This window comes from Lepisma saccharinum, chromosome 6 (assembly GCF_977018435.1).
Source record: "Lepisma saccharinum chromosome 6, izLepSacc3.1, whole genome shotgun sequence".
NCBI lineage: Eukaryota > Metazoa > Arthropoda > Insecta > Zygentoma > Lepismatidae > Lepisma > Lepisma saccharinum.
Window position 1 is genome coordinate 56,055,283 of NC_139234.1, and position 19,078 is coordinate 56,074,360.

Here is a 19,078-nt window from a genome sequence, read left to right on the forward strand (position 1 = left end):
TATTATCTTATTCTTTTAAGAGAAAACATTATTTTCCCAAATCTTCAGCAGTTATCAGTATCTAAACTTCTGAAGTGGTATACCGTGTTTGTGTAGTCGCCATTTTTAAAGATGCAATTTTAAGGATCGTGTGAGACCCCTTTTGCTGCTTATGGTAGTTTCAAGTCGGAGGTAGCTATGGAAGTGGGGACCTACTTAACCACCGTGTGAGACTGGCTTAAGAATTCAAGTTGCTAACTTCAGAATCGCCATTATTTTGTTATTGAGATAAGTAAATTTATTCACAGTTTCTAATTGATTTTTCTTCAGTATTTTACTTTCTAGGCTTCAGGCTTTGCAGATAGACTAACTAGCCTGGAATATACTACGCTCGTGGTCATAACGAATAGAAAATGTAAAGAACACAGAACGCCGTGCACAATCGTGATAGAGTTATTAAAAATGAGGGGCTCATCGCCTGAAAATTTACTGATAACGGAGGTGAACTCGCTCGTTTCTTCCGAAATCACACGCTAAAATGCCCAATTTCTCCAAAGCTTGGTAAACCTATCGAATTACTTGGTGCGGGCTTTTTTTTTGTCGCCAGACGCAACGACCACCATGCAAAAAAGAAGGTGTGAAAAGTGTGAGGGCGCTCCGACCTGTTTTCCAACTAAGTTGAAGAGCTCGCCATGTTTGTTCTGCTCGGCCATGGCGGTTCTTGGTACCTTTTCCTGCCCGCATGCTCTTTGCACGCACTCGTACGCACCTCGGCTCCAGATACCGCACGACCACTTCCACGTCGCCTTTGTGTCGGCAGATTCACTTGGTCGGCCAAAACAAAGGCAGAGCGCGTTTGTTATACATCTCTCGTACTCCAGCAACGTTGTATGCTCAGATAGGCTTAACGGTTTCAAGTGGTATCTGATTCTGAACCACTGTGCAAAGTGCTTCTACAGGGATCGAACCCTTGATTATAAAACAACAGCTTTACCACTAGCCCATATGGTCTTGGAATACAAAGAAGCAACATGAATTTTTTGACGCCTCGTTTCGATGCTACGAACCCTCGAAAACTTAAGGCTATCCTTAATGTATGCAGCCATGCACACACACACAGAACCCGAAGCGTTTAAATTGACACATATATGTTGACTCCAATAACACATAAACATGCATATATTTCAAATGATGCACTTTTTGGTGTCAAAATACACAAGGTAATGCTTAAAGGGGCATTTTTGTCAACTGATGTTCCGTGTGATGCACTAAAAATTCATCAATTAGGAAGATTAGGCAAGATCATTTCAAAGATAAAAAAAAAACACTTTTTAATGCGTAATTCTGTTATCTTTGAAATGATCTTGCCTAATCTTCCTAATTAATGAATTTTTAGTGCATCACACGGAACATCAGTTGATAAATGTGTCCTTTTATGCATTACTCTGTGTATTTTGACACCAAAAAGTATTTGAAGTATATGCACGTTTATGTGTTATTGGAGTCAGTTAACATATAGGCTATGTCAGTTGAAACGTTTCGGGTTCTGGGTGTAGATTCACAATTGCCACTAATTAATTAACTTTGCAATCATAATATACAAGATATATGATCTATCTATTAATAATAAGGAGATAACCGTGTGGTATGATTGAAGAAGTCACATGCATCCAATCTAGACTAAAACTAGACAGCGCCATTGCTCTACCAGCGGAGCCATCTCACTTTTAGTTGCATGAAAAACTGCTAGTTGTACACCTAACGGCAATAATAATAGTAGCGAATTGTTCATCGCTATTTCATTCTTTACTATTCAACATAATGTGTTGTTTTAAAGAATGAAATTCTGTTGATGCGAAGCAGATGTTGTTCTGTCTCTATTAACGTCTTTATCTCAATTCATAATTATCATATTGTGGAAAATAGTCTGGATGAAAATGGTGATATACAATTCGCATTTCTTTTGCCGTTAGGTGTACGTCTTTGAGGCACTGAAACTGCTAGATAGTAGAAACTTACATACTAAAAAAATGACGTAAAATAAATATTAGAAAAATGACGTAAAATAAAATATTTTCTATGTTTTTCACGAAAATGTATTATTGATCATCGAATTCTAAAAAGGGAAAACAGATTTTATGAGCCTTTTCAAAATGGAGCTATTTTCAGTTGTCCGAAAAACCAGATTCAAAATTGCTAGTTGATATTAATGCATATTACTTCATTCTTTTTTGGTTCGACAAGACTCAGTTGTGCTAACCTACACAATCTCAAAAATTGACTGAGGTGTCCTTTAAGTTATCAATTGACCTATAATATAATCCTAATTATTTCATAAATATCGAAGAGTTTATGTACTTCCCTCCCTCCTTCACTCCTCTCTTTCTCTTTGCAGTCGAAGCGAGGCGAGGCAAAGACTGTCCCCTGTGCCAGTCCCACACACCCTCAACAACCCCACTAGCACTCCCCAAAATTTCCTCAACACCCTCTAAACTTTTTCACAAATCACAAATTTATGTTAATTTTGGCTTAAAATTTACCCTTACACCTCCCTAAATTTGGATTTACTCCCTCGAAAATGGCAAATTCTGGATAAATTCCTGCCCTTAACATCGCACTGTGCATGAAGGCACTCGATCGTGGTCATAACAAAGGTGATGTAGCCAGCACCACGCTTCGGCAGCCTTTGCCCCAGGCACCCATTGATTTGCAGCGCCTCTATGCATGGACATTGTCGACAATAGTTCCCATTCGAGTTTGGACTCGTGCCTCCTGCGAGGCAGCCAGATACCCTGCGGAATTTTCCGTTGTAGAATTTTCGGAAATGAAAATACATCTAAAATGCATCAAACAACCGAGATGGATAAAAATGCAGTCACGAAATCTCAATTATACAAATGCAGTGACCAATATGACTGTATTCGTAGCATTGTTATTTGGCGTCGATTTTCTGCCACTTTGGTTAATCGCAACGATGAGGATGAGTGATTATAATTAGGTTACATTGATGACGGGACACTCACAATTAATACCCATGGCCAGGCCGGGATTCGAATCTGACAACTTCGGCGGCGAGTCCGAAATATGGGAGTCGACTGCCAAACAGTCAAAAGATACAAAACAACACCAAAAAATGCAAAATAAAACCAAGCTTTTTCTGTTGCTAACTGAAGGTAAATTAACGTCTACTATGTTTATCGTCGTCTTGAAGGTCCAGGAAAAGAGATAACTTTTCCAAAACTGTCGAGCCTTGACAATTAACATCATTACTGTTAACTTAGCGCCAAATGTACAGTCACTGGCAATAAAAGTGGGACACCTATATTCTAAAATACTATCGTACAAGGCGTTATGTGTGTTGCCTGATTCTAAGACGATAAGTAGATTATAATACCAAGTTTTCTAATGGCAAGTTCTGCCTGCACCGTAGAGTTAGGCAACACACATAACGCCATGCAGGGAAGCGAGTATTTCAGGATAAAGGTGTTCCATTGTTATTGCCGGTGACCGTACATGATGTTTAAAGTAACACAAGAAACAAACGACTTACCTGACACTTCTCTGCCGACATGAGAATCTGGAAGAGGCTGGGGGGTTGTGCCACAAACATGGGAGCGGGCCCCACGAACCCCTCGCCCACCATATCTGGCTTCGGCGGCTGCTGAGGGGGGCCTGGGAAGAGTAGCGCGGGCAACTTCGGGGGTTCGTGCGACGTGGTCCCAGGGAGCCCATCCTTGTTCTTGGGCTTTCGGGGCCCGCGCTCGTGCTGAACTGCTGCGGGGGAAAGGGGGTCACAAGTTATAAGTCCAGTCTAACAGGTTAATGCAGATATTATGTAAAGTGTAAGGCACAAACATGATGCAATAGAATGGAAAAATATTATTTTAATTTATGTACACTAACAGGAAATAGAATGTTAAGGTATAGAATATATAATAGATCAGGATGAATCACTCCAAGATATCTAATAGTTAGCCCAATATCTGATATAACTTTTCATCTGCCATCTTGAATTGTATTGAACTACATTACACAAATGTAATCGCAGACTCCTTTTCTAAGGTTTACGCACAGACATTTCAGCTCAAAAGTCATAAATTTACTGTAGTTAACGTGGTCACAAAAGTGGCAACTTGTCCTCTCCTCTTAAACTACGAACTACAATTTAGAGATTTAGTTCGCAAATTGTAGCTAAATTCATTTCCTAAAACATCTGTTGTGAGTCTCGTTTACGAAGCGCTAAGAATGTACTTTACACAGAGTTTTGAAAATGTCACAAATGGCAGAAGATGGATGCCTATCATCAGGGACGTGGCTTGGCTGATGTGTGTGTGTGGGGGGGGGGATTTGTGTGTGTGTGTGTGTGTGTACGTTCCTCGTCACAAAATATCAACATCGATTGTTTGTTGTTGTTGTTATTATTAGCTAACTTAAGCATAGCATCAACTCACACAAATATCAGGATTGACTGACTGAGTGGAAATAACAGTTTTCCATTAGGGTTATACTAGTTGTATTGCTACAATACTGTAAAAAATAAAATAATGGAAAAGGTATTCATTGTTCTCAGGACAAATCAAAATTTTTATTAGGTTAATAAAATTTCGCTGCAATTTTGATATTTTTAAAATGAAATTTCTGTGTTTCTCTTCACCTAAAATGTTACTTGAATTTTCCTTCATGTGAAACGCCGGGTCAAGATTCTATTATAGTGGATGTCAGTGTAGGAACCGAGCACTTCGATGTTTCTCGGAATTTTGAGGGGAGCGGCCTTTCCACCCCTCGCAGGTCATCAACAGGCAGGGTTGAGTGTCGCCGTTGCATCCAACAATGTTTCCAGCTTGAAGCGGCCCATACATAGCCGTAAGATTACGTCGAAGTCATAAAATTTTGCACGCAACGTAGAAATCCGACAGTATTCGGGAAGCTGCGGATGATACGCACCGTAATTTTCGTACGCACCCAAAAGTTTAAGAGGCTTTAACTTTCCACCGTATAAGCATCCGTAAAGGAAGAATTTCAATGGAGATAATTGCCCTGCTGGTCCCTCGGTCAAGACTCAGCTATTGTGAACCACGAGGTACAACCGCTAATAGGTTCAGCTGTGGACCCTTTCACAGAAAGCAGGTAGAAAACGGTAGCGGGCACTACCTGATGCTCATTCTTGTAACTTCGCCGAAAAGATAACTTGAAACACAATTTTCTGCTGATGGATCTTCACAAGCCTAAAGATTGAGAAAAATCTTTGCAGAGTGAATATTTTCCTCTTTCATATTCACTAAATTCAAAAGACGAATTAATTGTTCTGCAAAATCTACTTTCGCTGTCTGTTATAAAATCTTTTCCGCTGCCTTAATTTAGTGTTGAGTGATCTAACAATGACCTCGCCAGACCTGTACATATGTATTTGCCTTTTCCCAATTTGTTTTTCTTTCATCTTATCACCATTAATACTCATTGTCATGATTAATCTACAGAGTAATCAAATACAGGAAATACAAGTCTTTTCATCTCAATAAATATGAAATAATATTACCGCCTTGACATATCTTAAACAAACATATTTAGTTGTTTTTTTGTCTGAATGTTTGTGTGTAGCCAGGCACGTATCCAGAGGGGGGGCTTAGGGGGCTCGAGCCCCCCCGAAAGTTTTAGGTTTACACTAGATAAAATGAGGTTTTTGATTTCTTGTGGTGTGAAATAAAATAATGTGACAATAATTTAAGGAGAGAAATAATTATCGAGGCAAGACTGAGAATGTTCCGTAACCCTGTTATTGATAATAGCACTTATCCAAGATGGGGCACAGGGGGCTCGACCCTCTCCCCAGGAAATTTTTCAGTTTACGTTAGATAAAATTAGGTTTTTAGCTTCTTAATTAATGTGAAAGTAATGTAAGGAGAGAAATAATTATCGAGGCAAGACTGAGCATGTTTTATACCCCTGTTATTGTTAATGGCTCGAGCCCCCCCTCCCTCAGGAAATTTTTCAATTTACACTAGATAAAATTAGGATTTTGGCTTCTTGAATAATGTGATGATAATTTTGGAGAATTAATTATCGAGACAAGATGGAGAATGTTCTATAACCCTGTTATTGTCAATAGCACGTATCTAAGCTGGGGTTGAGGTGGCTCGAACCCCCCCCCCCCCAGGGATTTTTTTTATTTTACACTAGATAAAATCAGGTTTTTGGCTTTTTGAATAATGTGACGATGATTTAAGGAGATAAGACAATTATCGAGGCAAGAAGGAGAATGTTCTATGTATAACCCTGTTGTTGCTAATATTGCACGTACACTTTTCTTGCGCTTTCGGTGTTGTCGCAGCGCACTTGAGCACTATGTAGAAACTTGTCAGCATTTGGAAGCTGCACAACAAAGGTAGCGCCGCACGTAGGGCGATTCGTTGTAATTTCTAATCTCTGGAAGGCGAGAGAGGGGTACGTTCTTGAATGAGAGAAGGAGTCAACTACTGGCAATATTAACAAATCGTTTTATCTGCGGAACGTTCTAGAATATAATGAGGATATGAATACGCGGATTCAATTTTTCGGTTGATCTGTACAAAGAATCGGTTAATGAGATTTCAGAGGTAAGTGTGACAATTCATACAGTCGATTGGTGATCAGATCAGTCAGCATCCTCTGATTGCTTTATAAGATATAGTGATTCGAAAATGAAGATATTGACGACAGCAGAACTTCCGGGGCCTCAGTGTAGTGCTAGTTCGGTTCGAGGGCCGAAGAGATCAAAGGTCTCTTTCTAAAGTGAATATTTCAGCAGTACCGGATATTGGATATTAAAACAGAAATAAACTGCATAGATCAACTGAAAAGCAACGTTTTGAGTGATGATTTAGTTTTGCCAGAACTAAATTTCGTATATGCAGTCCGAGAATTTCATGGTATAAAAAAATACTTTTGTTTAAGCCTACTGGGTTCGAAACACATTCAAACACTTAACTACCATAAAGAGACAGCCGAAAATTTTATGAATGTCGAGAAGAGAAAGCAAGAAGATGTTGCATATGTAGATATTTTAGGCGGAAATTGCAGGCTCTACTAGGACCAGAATCAGGGCTCTACCAACTGAGCCACCTAGCCATCCTTGACTTCAACCGATTTTTCGTTAAAATGTCTACATAGTACATGTTCTGCGTATATCAAATCGTAAGGTGTTGCCTGTATAGTGAACAAGCACAGAAAATATAGGAGAGAGAAGAAAACTGAGGAGCATTCCCACCGGTTGAGGAGAATTTTTTCTGTGGTCAACAAGAGCTACTACTTCGAGGTGACAATGACAGTGGCCTAATAAGGGAGATTTCACACCGTGTCGCCTGAAGAATAGGTTTGTGCGGCCTTTTGTGTCGCTACGGTGTGAAACGTTGCTGTTGATTGGCCCATTCCAATCGACATGTATCGCGTGTCCCTTCGGTCTGAAACCTTCCTAAGTCTTGAAAATCCAAGTCACAAGGATGGAAAATTAGGGCCTTGTTAAGGTTAGGTGTGAAGGCAGGCAGACGACAGCACCCTAAAGGATTATATCCAAACCTGCAGGAAGAACGCATCTTACTTCAATCTCCAATACGATGATAAAAACTTCTGGTGAGTTGATTTTAAAAAATGTGTCCGAGATAAAGAGAGGCGTGCCCAGGATTTTCGGAAGGGAGAGGGGTTACGCACACTATTGTTGGTGGTCAGTCCTGATTTTGGCATTTTTTCCGTCTTTGACGTTCCTCTTTTATTTTTTTATTTTTTTTAAGAAAAAAAGGAATACTGGGTCAAATGGGGTTATTACCTCACCAAACCTCCCTTGGGCACGTCACTGGAGATAAATGAGTAAGCATTTCATCATACTGAGAGACGAAACATTAGATGTGTTGGGAACGGAAGGGTTTTCACTGTGCATTAATTGTTTCGTGATCCACCTGTATGCGAGAAGACTTCCTTTGTTTCGTGCCCATATATGACAAGACAGCGGAAGCTGTGACAGGCATTTTTGAACACTTGTGAGTGCTAAGGCCTGAATCTGAACAATTTGGTGGGTTTCGACTTTCATAAGAGCTGAAAAAATGGGAGGACAAGACACGTTAGTGGTGTTCAGGCTCGAATCAGAGATAAATATTCGAGAACTGTCTGCGTCCAGTTCGCAGCCCACAATTTGAATCTCGCGTTGTCGAGTGGATTGTCCATCCCGTGCGTATCTAACAGCTTCGTAAAAACACTCAAGGACACCATAGATGTTTTTATGCCTGATGACAAGAAACGGACAAACCCACATACTGAGATGGTTCCGGCACACAATATTAATGCATGGAAACAGAGGAGTCGAGTGGTAAAAAATATTCCGATTTCACGTTCTGATTAAAATGATATCCTTACAGTGGCAACGATTTAAGGGATAGTTGCTCCCCATTTTTTATTTTTTTGCCTCAACATTATGACCTCTTAATGTTAAGCCTTGGCTACCAAGAGAAAGTAAACTTTCCTTGCAACGCCCTCCGCACCCCCCCCCCCCTCGTTATGGAACCCAATTGCCACCACTGGTCTTAAACACACAATTGTGAGGTTCTTACTATACCCCTTAAAAATGGTGTTGAGCCCCCCCCGAAAGGAATTCCTGGATACGTGTCTGTGTGTAGCTATGCGCCGGCTCCCGTTGCGGAGTGGTTATCACATCTTGCTACGACGCCAGGGGTCCTGGGTTCGAATCCTAGCCTGGGCATGGATGTTTGTGAGTGTCCATTCATCAGTTTCATTCTATCATCATTCATCATCATTTTCGCAAATTAGCCAAACATAGCACGAGAAGTGAATTAAAATAAAGGAAGTCAATCAATCAATCAATTGTATGTAGCTATGCGGTAGTATTCTACAGCTAAAGTAGAAATGAAGAGATCTGCTGTCATGGGGAGGGGTTTTCCTAGTATCGAATTCAAAGGTTGAATATTGTTTTAAATTTGTAATGAGTAATCGAAAATTACTTCTTTTTGTTTGTACCTCCAACATGTATCTTGACAGGAAATTTGAACTAACACTATAAAATTCATACAGATTAACAAAAGTTAATTATTCAGTTTGCTAGTGTCGTAGAGGTTTGAGCATTTTACATTATACTCAGTAAATCACTGTTCTACCACACAGCAAATTATGAAATAACAGTAATGTATATAGTTCAAAATCACAACACTGTTCTCTGATGAGTATACTTATAATTTGCACTGAATAAATACATTAAATAATTCACAAATTACTATGATTCGAACTATATGCAAAAACGTTCTTGTTATCTCCTTCAATTGTTTTCAACAACTGGTTGCTACGCAACAAAACAGTATGCTATAACATTTCTTTCTTTTTCTTTTACACAAGAAGTGGTTATACATTTTACAATTTGAAAACAGTCACAACATTCTCCCTCCTTCGGAGAAAAATTTTAGAACATCGGTTTTAAAATTTTTAGATAACATGAAAAAATACAAAGAAAACAGACTTTCTCCTGACATCCATATCGTCATTAATTAACACAGAAAATATTGAAAACATATCATAATTATTTAAAACATATTAACATTTCTTAATAAAAGGCTGTTGAAATCTTTTGAAATTACTTAAGTTTACATAATTCGTCCTTTCTTTCCTGACTGCAATTGAATTTCTTTAAATTGGATACATGATGTGTTTGTACAGTTCTCTTTCCATCCAGCGATAACAATTCACAACAGTTACCATTAATTTCTTTAACTAAATATGGACCAAGCCACAAGTCCATAAATTTGTGTATTCGTTTACACTCAGCACTGCTTTGTCCATGGTTTTTGACTAATACTATATCATTTGTCTCTATCCTTGTGTATCTATCACTAGTTTCCTTAGGCTTGATTTTATATTTTTCCTTCAAACGAGATTTGGCAATTAAACATTTATATTTCCAAGGAACTGCTTTCAATGTCTCAGGCCAATCAATTTGGTTTAAAACAGGATCTCTTATTTCATAATGCAAAAATAATTCATTTGGAGTGTATCCCGTTACTTCAGATACGGAATTATTTAAAAGTCCTAAAACAAAACTTAAATATTTTGACCAATGTTCATGATTTTTGCTTATGTACAGTCGTAATATTCTAATTAACTCCTTGTTGTATCGTTCAATAGGATTGGCAAACGGAGAATAAACTGAAGTTGTGATATGCCTTATTTTAAATTCTTCCACAAAAGTTTTCCATTCTCGTGACTTGAATTGCGAACCATTATCAGACAGTAGACTATTTCATACAGGATAATGATAAAAATATTGCAGTTTAAATTTATTAATTACTTCTCTAGATGTTGCTTTCCTTAAAGGATATGCCATAAGAAACTTAGACATTACATCTATTACAGTCAATATAAATGTGTAACCTTGAGATTTCGGAAGTGGTCCAATCAAATCAACTGAAATCAAATAATGTGGACTGGTAGAATAAACGTGTAAATCATCCTTTTCATTTTTCAAAACAGCTTGTTTAGTTCTGGCGCAAGTTAAACAATTATTCAAATACTGTTTAATACTGCAGTTCATCTTTGGCCAATAATATAATTTCTTACATTTACTGAAAACCTTTCTATATCCAAAATGTCCTTGCATATCATGCAGTTTATGTAAGATTTTCGGTATTAATGAAACTGGCACAACTAATCTCCAATTATCTTCAGAAACACATTTTAAAAATAAAATGCTATCTTGGAAAGCATACTGAGTCTTACAAGACTTGGAAAGATTTCCGTTCTCTATCTTCTGAATTAAAGCACTACAATATGCGTCACGATGTTGAGACTCCTTCCAGAATTCCAAAGTATCTTCTTCAATAATATCCAATTTTAAGTTATTAATAAACAACTCGGATAAAGAAATATTTCCTGCAGTAGTATCGGGATATCGACTTAATGTGTCAGCCGCTTGATTGTTTACTCCAGAAACATGGTGGATATCATAATCAAAACCTTGCAGTTTTAAACACCATCTATTTAAACGTGGATTTAAAGTTCTTGCTGACTCCAGCCAAGAAAGAGATTTGTGATCTGTGAACAAATTAATTTTAGTTCCGGCTACATAAATATAAAATTTCTCAAAAGCAAAAATAATTGCTAAACATTCGATTTCATGTGTACTGTAAGATAACTCATTACCACGAAGAACTCTACTTGCATATTGAATAATCCTGGGATTATCTTCTGATGTCTCTCCATTTTGCCATAAAACACCTCCAATACCTTTCTTTGAACCATCTACATTTATGTTAAAAGGTTTAGAAAAATTAGGCTGTGCTAAAGCTTCTGGAGATATAACCAAATCACGTAACCTTTCAAAAGCTTCTAAATGCAGTTCCTTCCACGTCCAGAGAATATTCGACTTTAGAAGTTCATAAAGTGGATGGGCAACTTCTGCAAATTTATTCACGAATTTTCTTCTCCAGTTAACTAAACCCAAGAATTTTCGAAGTGACCTTTTGTTATTTGGTGTTGGAAAATTTATTATAGCAGAATTCTTGTTACTATCTACCTTAATTTCATTTCCAGAAACAATATGTCCAAGAAAAGCAATTTCTTTAGAAGCAAATTTGCACTTTGAAAACTTGATGGACATATTAACATCTTTCAATTTTTGCAGAACAGCTTCCAGGTGTGTTAAATGCTCCTGCCAAGTTTTACTGAAGATCAAGAGATCGTCTAAATAGCAAACAACAAAGTTGTTGAATTCTCTCGTGAAAATTTTGTTCATCCTGTCTTGAAAAATGGACACAGCAGATCGTATGCCGAAGGGAAGATATCGAAATAAATATTGTCTACCACGATATGAGAAAGCAGTATAAAGATGTGATTCTGGAGTTAATGGGATCTGGAAATAGCCACACGATAAATCAATAGAAGAGAAATATTTTGATCCCAAAAATCGTTGTAACATTTCATGAATTGGTTCAACTCTAACTTGAGGACTGATGACATGCTTATTCAAATTTCTAAAATCCACTACTGGTCTGCATAAACCACCTTGTTTTGGCTCAATGTGTAGAGGATTTAAATATGGGGAAGATTCTTGATATATGATACCCCAACTTTCCCATTTGGCGAGTTCTTCTTCTAAATTCTTTCTCCTAGAAATTGGTATAGGATAAGGTGCCGTAGCAATAGGTACGTTACTGTCTAACTGTATCTTATATGGTTCTACCTTGGCATGTCTTGGTTTGTCAGAAAATTGTTCGTGATAATTCCATAAGAGTGAACATAAATCACGTTTCTGTGAGTCACCGATATCTTCAATTGCAAATACTTTCTCGTGAATATCCCTCTGGGAAGGCATATAATTTGTTTCAATATCTAACATATGTACATATTTTAACATTCTACATGACTGGAATTTATTCTCAGTTATGTCAGTATCGTGCTTGACATCAGATACAAGCTTGTCAGATTCAACACTTATCGTACTAGAATTCTTATTATCTAATGTTATATACACTTGCTTTCCTGATGAAGTTATTAAACTTATATTCTGGTTCCTAAAATCCACAATTGCTTTGTACTTTCGTAAGAAAGGAACACCTAAAATAATGTCTGCATTAAGTTCTTTTAAAATGAAAAATTCCATTGGAAAGTATTCGCTGTCAATCTGAATATTTATCGTCTTACAACCGACAATTTTGCACTTTTTATTTCCAGCAAATCCACATAATCTAATGTCATCCACCTTGTCCAACGTAAGATTACCAATACATGATGATATCTTACACCAGACCTCATAATTCATAACATTTGCTTGGCTACCACAATCTATTATACAAATGATAGGCAATTGACATATAATTCCATGTACAATTGGAACTTCTGTTAAAGGTACAGGAATATCTTCATCGTTAATAACCCAGTCAGGTTCATCCTCAAACCATTCTAACAAAAAATTAATTTGCAAGTTACTTAATGCATTTTCATTCGAAAATTGCATAGAATCACAAACATTACATAAATCATTTGACTCTTCCTTGTGCCTCTTGTAAGTAGTGCAGAGGGAAAGAGGCTCTTCCGACTGCCACTTTAATTTAAAGTAGACTGCCTTTCCAACTGCTGTTGCCTAGCATCATTAAATTGTAAAGACTGAACACCAGAAGTTGGATTTTGAGTCAAATTAGGATTTACACCAGTATTAGATGTACTCGTCATTATATTACTTTGCATATTGCTGGGCTGATTCCTCATTGTATCACTCACCACTGGCACATCTCGATTTTGTGGTGGACAGTTTTCGTAAACAGAGGGAAACAAAGATCTGTTACTATTATAGTAACCATTCCTAGAAAATCTGTAGTTAGGCTGCCTAAAATTAAGACCATTATCTTGTCTGGAATTCTCATTCGGGATATTTCTATTATTATTACGGTAAAACCTGCCAGTATTGTAAAAATTCCTAGGAAACATCTGATTTCTATTTCGTCGGAAATTTCCAAAATTAGTAGCATTATTTGCATTATATCTTGAACTCATAGATTGGTTTACATTGTCTGAACTATTTCCAACAGAGGCATCCAAATTATCAGAAGGCAGAGTTTGAGTAGAAGAAGAACTAGTACTTCTTGCTTGTCGAATATTTACTTGTCGTACATTTAATCTTTGATGTTCATTTTTCTTAAGACCTTTGTTAGACTTGTCGCAATCTAAATCTTCAGGTAAATGCATAAGTCCTTTCCTACTAGTTCTAATAACATCTAATTTACGAAGCATATTCGTAAGCTGATCCATCGTCTGAACACTATGACAAGCGATATTGTTAGCAACATTATCAGGCAACTGGCTCATTATCAATTGTATAACATCAACATCATTCGGATTGTTCACTAAATTACAATATGTGGAATGTGTTTTTAGTGCAAAGGTTTCTAAACTTCCATGTGCATTTTGGTCGTATTTTTGATTCCTTAAAACAGCTAACTGTGACTGTAACATTTCAGGCGAAGCAAACTGCTGAATAAACTTACTTTCGAAATCAGTATAAGAACAGAAATATCTTTTGTGTGTTCTAAACCAATAAGCTGCTCGATTTGTAAAACAATTCTGAATGCTCTGCAATCGTTTATCAGCAGGCACTCCTATCAGATCTAACGTTGAGTTTAATTGTTCCAAGTATTCTCTTGCAGATTGCTTTTCAACTCGACCTGAGAACTTTGGTAATAAAGACAATTCATTTAACTTCAAATGTCTATCTTTCCTCATGTACAAGGGCGAAGAATCAGAGTTCGGTCTTGCATTACAATCTTCTTGAAAATTATGTGTACCATTACAATTTTCTATTCCATTCACAAATTCACTATCATGACTGTTTGGTGACTGTTGATTACCAGCAAAATATGTGCAAGGGTAAGAACGATTAAACAGTTTCCTTCTAGACTCATCGTTATCATTATGATAATTAAATGCTCTCTGTGTATTATTCATTCTTGAAGCTGTGTTATCAGACCTGTCTGGATTAATTTGAGTATAATTAGTAGAACCGGAACACCAAGTGCAAGGATAGTTTGTGTAATTCAAATTACAATATCCTCCATAACTGCGGAAGTCCTCTGGCCTACTTAACATATTTGATGTTGTTTCAGGAAATGCGTTATTCGAGGAAACATCAATGTTATTCTCAGTTTGCACTCTGTGTTCGTTTAAAATACAAGAGCAATTAGAATTTACTTGCGTCTTTCTAGCATTATGTAAACTAGATTGTTTGCGATTTTGCTTCCAACTTACATGCTTAAGATGCGGTTCCCTTACATAAAACGTCTTTACTTTAGTAGTATCCGTAGAGTTAATAGAACTTCCATCTGAATCACTCAAACCAGAATCATGATTATGACCAGTTCCAGAATGATGCCTTACATTTAATCTTCTCGATTGGCGATTTGCAACATTATCAATACCATGAACTTGAGTGTTCGTATTAGAATATTTGTTATGAGAAGTACCTGTAACAGTACAATCAGCACCACCATAATTTACATTAATTGGTTTGTGCATATTATTCTCAATGACATCAACACGTAATGCAAGCTGTTTCAAATTATTATCGTACTGATTAACAATTTCGAAACACTGTGAAACCTTGGAATCGAATGTTTCAACTTGCGAACAACAATCATCAAATCCACATTTGAGTTTACCTATATCGTCTTTTGCACCTTGCAAAGAACCTTCAATTTCATTTATTTGTTTCTCACGAAGATCTTGTGTACTAAGAATGTCTGATATTTTACAGTCATAATTTCGCATGCTTTCTTGTAACTTCTGGTTTAATTCTTCATTTGAACTTACACATGTTTCTGCTAAAGATTCGATTCTTATTGCTACATCAGAAGCCAACATGTCTATACGGTTATTAACCTGCTTAAAATCAAAATTCATAGATTCAATTTTAGACTGTAATTCGACATTGGAAGCTTCAATTTTGGATTTTAACTCTTCGTTGGAAGCTTCAAGCTGATATTTTAATTCTTTGTTTGAATCTTCAAGCTGAGATTTTAATTCTTTGTTAGAATCTTCAAGCTGAGATTTTAATTCTTTGTTAGAATCTTCAAGCTGAGATTTGAATTCTTTGTTAGAATCTTCAAGCTGAGATTTTAATTCTTTGTTAGAATTTTCAAGCTGAGATTTTAATTCTTTACTAGAATCTTCAAGCTGAGATTTTAATTCTTTGTTAGAATCTTCAAGCTGAGATTTTAATTCCTTACTAGAATTAACTACCACGAACTGAATGTTCTTGATTGTTTCTAGCAGATCGTTAAAATTAGGACTAATACTCTCTTTGTAAGCTGACAATTCATATGGATTATAGCTAGGTTCACAAGATTTACAAAAGTAATTCTCTACCGTAGTAGAATAAATAGACCAATGTACAACTGACAACTTAAGACAAGAAAAGTGAAACCATGAAAAACATTTATAGCACTGAACAAATCTGATGTCAGCTTTCGTATCACCACAACATTCCACCTTGCGAGTACTGGTATCAGTCTTATCATCAGAATTAACTTCTTGACCTTCAACGTTTGTAAACGTTGCTAGATATGTGCCCTCGTATTGCATAGCAGTCTTCTTTCTGCTACGAGATTTAGATGAATCTCTGGAAGACATTTTTCATTAACGAAAAAAAAAACTTACACACTTAAATACTTGAATATAAATCAAATGTAGTTAGAATTCGCTTCAATCCCAGACCTACTGAGATTATATTTCACATCATTTATCCGAAGAACTACTTAACTTCAGAGTCCTGTCACACGGTCGCCACTTTTTGCTAGTGTCGTAGAGGTTTGAGCATTTTACATTATACTCAGTAAATCACTGTTCTACCACACAGCAAATTATGAAATAACAGTAATGTATATAGTTCAAAATCACAACACTGTTCTCTGATGAGTATACTTATAATTTGCACTGAATAAATACATTAAATAATTCACAAATTACTATGATTCGAACTATATGCAAAAACGTTCTTGTTATCTCCTTCAATTGTTTTCAACAACTGGTTGCTACGCAACAAAACAGTATGCTATAACATTTCTTTCTTTTTCTTTTACACAAGAAGTGGTTATACATTTTACAATTTGAAAACAGTCACAAGTTTCTAAATTCAAATATTTTGGAATGATAATAACTAATGAAAATGATATGATTAATTAAGGTTTAATTTGGAATGAATGTTTTAAAAGATGTAAAATACCATAGAAAAAAATACATTGTGAGTGGTACGGACATCATTACCACAGGTGTTTTAAATACATGGGAAATTTGATGCTGAATGTGCTGCTGTTATATTAAATTGTAACTTTAATTTCATCTTCATCTCCGAAATTATGCCGGAACATGATCGATTAATAATAATCAGTACAGCAAAACTAGGATTTTAAAGAAAATATGATCGATAACAAAAGAAGAAAAACGGAACTTAAAAAATACACAGCATTTGTTCACGTCAATTGTAATTTAACAATTTAAGTGCTTTATTGTTTTGAGTTAGTTAACCCCTTACTGCATGATTTTTTGTTTTATTGCAAAAAAAAAACATTTGTTGTGATAAACGTTTCACAAGAACTTAAAATACAACATAAAACTTGAATTTTAAATTTTGCACTTCATGCCATGGAGAATTAAGTGCGTGCCATAAATGGCACAACATGCAGTAAGGTAAACTTTCATCCAAGTACACATAAAATAAATTGTGCCATATGTGTCACATCATGCACTAATGTCTACATTTATCTTTCAGTTATCCATTATTATTATATTATTGCTGTATTGTACTAGATTAAATGGCAATAATGGAATGCAACAATAATGTGAAATATACACAAATACTTATTTCTAAACTGAAATGTTTGAGAAAAAAATTCTTATAAATGTGATTTCAGTTAAACCTCATTTTTATTGCATATTTTTACATTGTAATTGTGATTACATACTCTGTAAAATAACATGTTTTGTAAATATTATTCTTTATAATATTTTGATTAGTCTCTGTTGTTTTTATGCTAATTATTTCAACTCTGAATTTGAAATTGTGAATAATATTATGGCAATATTGCAACCTATTTCTGTTTGACACTTTCTAAAAAAAAAAAATAACAATTGATATTTTCCTAAATATCTACTGCACTGACTAAAGTGCTTACAATGACCATTACTTATTTGAATTTCAAAAAATCCCTGCATAATCACTTACATCATTCTAGATGCCGAAAAATAAATGAAATGAGTTCTTGTTTCTTATGGGCATTCTACTGTGTATGAAATCTGAAGAAACAATTTCTGTCTTTGTTTAGAAACAAGTTGACTTTACATTTTTGGCACACAATAAAAGATTTGCTGACACACTGAGGAAATTTGCATCGTTGTCTCTCTTCCATCCAAATTCTGGAAGTGACCCATGCCACCCAGCCTAACGTCAAGAATTGGGACAGCAACTGTTTTGCCTTTTTTCTTCTTCTCATTCAACTGCTTCTCAACTTCATTGCTGGGTCTCCCACGTTTCCTTGAAACTGACTTGTTACTCTTGCACAAAGCATCTGCTACTGACAATTTGAAGTCCACCAGGGGCATCACGTCTCCTGTTTTTCTCCTCCAAAGAAGCCAACTGTTGACGCAAACTAAATCGAATGTGTGAAACATTATTTTATGGTACCACTTCTTGGACCTAATATTTATCCTGTAGTATCCAAGCATTGAGTCCAGAAGATCAACACCCCCCATATAACTGTTATAAACTGAGATAGAGTATGGACATGGAACCATCTTGTAGGTCTTCTCTTTTCTGAAATATCTCCGTTTCTCCCCTGTTGGTCTGCTCCATGCATATGTCGACAAGGTATTTACGACTTTGTTGTCGTACCACGTCACAATTGAAAGTTCGACATCATCCACTATAGCCACTTTTTCCTTCATGGATTCCCGTCCTTCTCGCTTCATTTCAGATTCTGTAGGAATATCGCAATTTGGAATACGAGTTGCACGCACTGTTCCTAGTGATAGGATGCCTTCCTTCTTGAGATAAACTTGTAGTGGTACACTCGTGAACCAATTATCAAAGAATATTTTGTAATTTACATTACGAGGTACACTTTGACACAATCTAACAACAACATTACTACTAGCACCTAAATCTGGTGTACCAGCAGGGACAACATTGCTTTGAGCCCCAGAAAATATTTCAAAATCGTAACTATATCCAGAAATACCACTGAGAACAAATGCTTTATAACCCCATTTGTGAGGCTTCTTGGCATTATATTGTTTGATAGATGACCTGCACTTCGTTGGAATGATTTGCTCATCCACTGCCAAAAATTCTTCTTGAGGTACGAGAACTAGACGTTCTCGTATCCGTTCAAGAAGTGGTCTGATTTTGTGAAGTTTGTCATGGCCAGGATGTCCCGCAGGAACAAACGTCGTATTGTCGTTAAAGTGAATAAATCGTTTGATTTCTTCCCACCGATTACAGTCCATCACTTAACTTACACATTGATGACCAAGTCTCCCGCTCCAGTAATGCCTAGTAGCTGGAAGTTGAATCACAGACATATAGAGA

General features: G+C 36.4%; 1 protein-coding gene across 1 annotated transcript in view; it reads right to left on the minus strand.

The window, feature by feature from the left end:
• dsf (nuclear receptor dissatisfaction) overlaps positions 1 to 19,078 on the minus strand; it is a gene marked incomplete at its 5' end in the record, with an annotated part of 64,195 nt that overhangs the window by 21,020 nt on the left and 24,097 nt on the right. Inside the window, one exon of the mRNA XM_083124745.1 lies at positions 3,530 to 3,753. Within this exon, the coding sequence (XP_082980871.1) occupies positions 3,530 to 3,753 (224 nt within the window). The remainder of the gene's footprint in view (positions 1 to 3,529; positions 3,754 to 19,078) is intronic.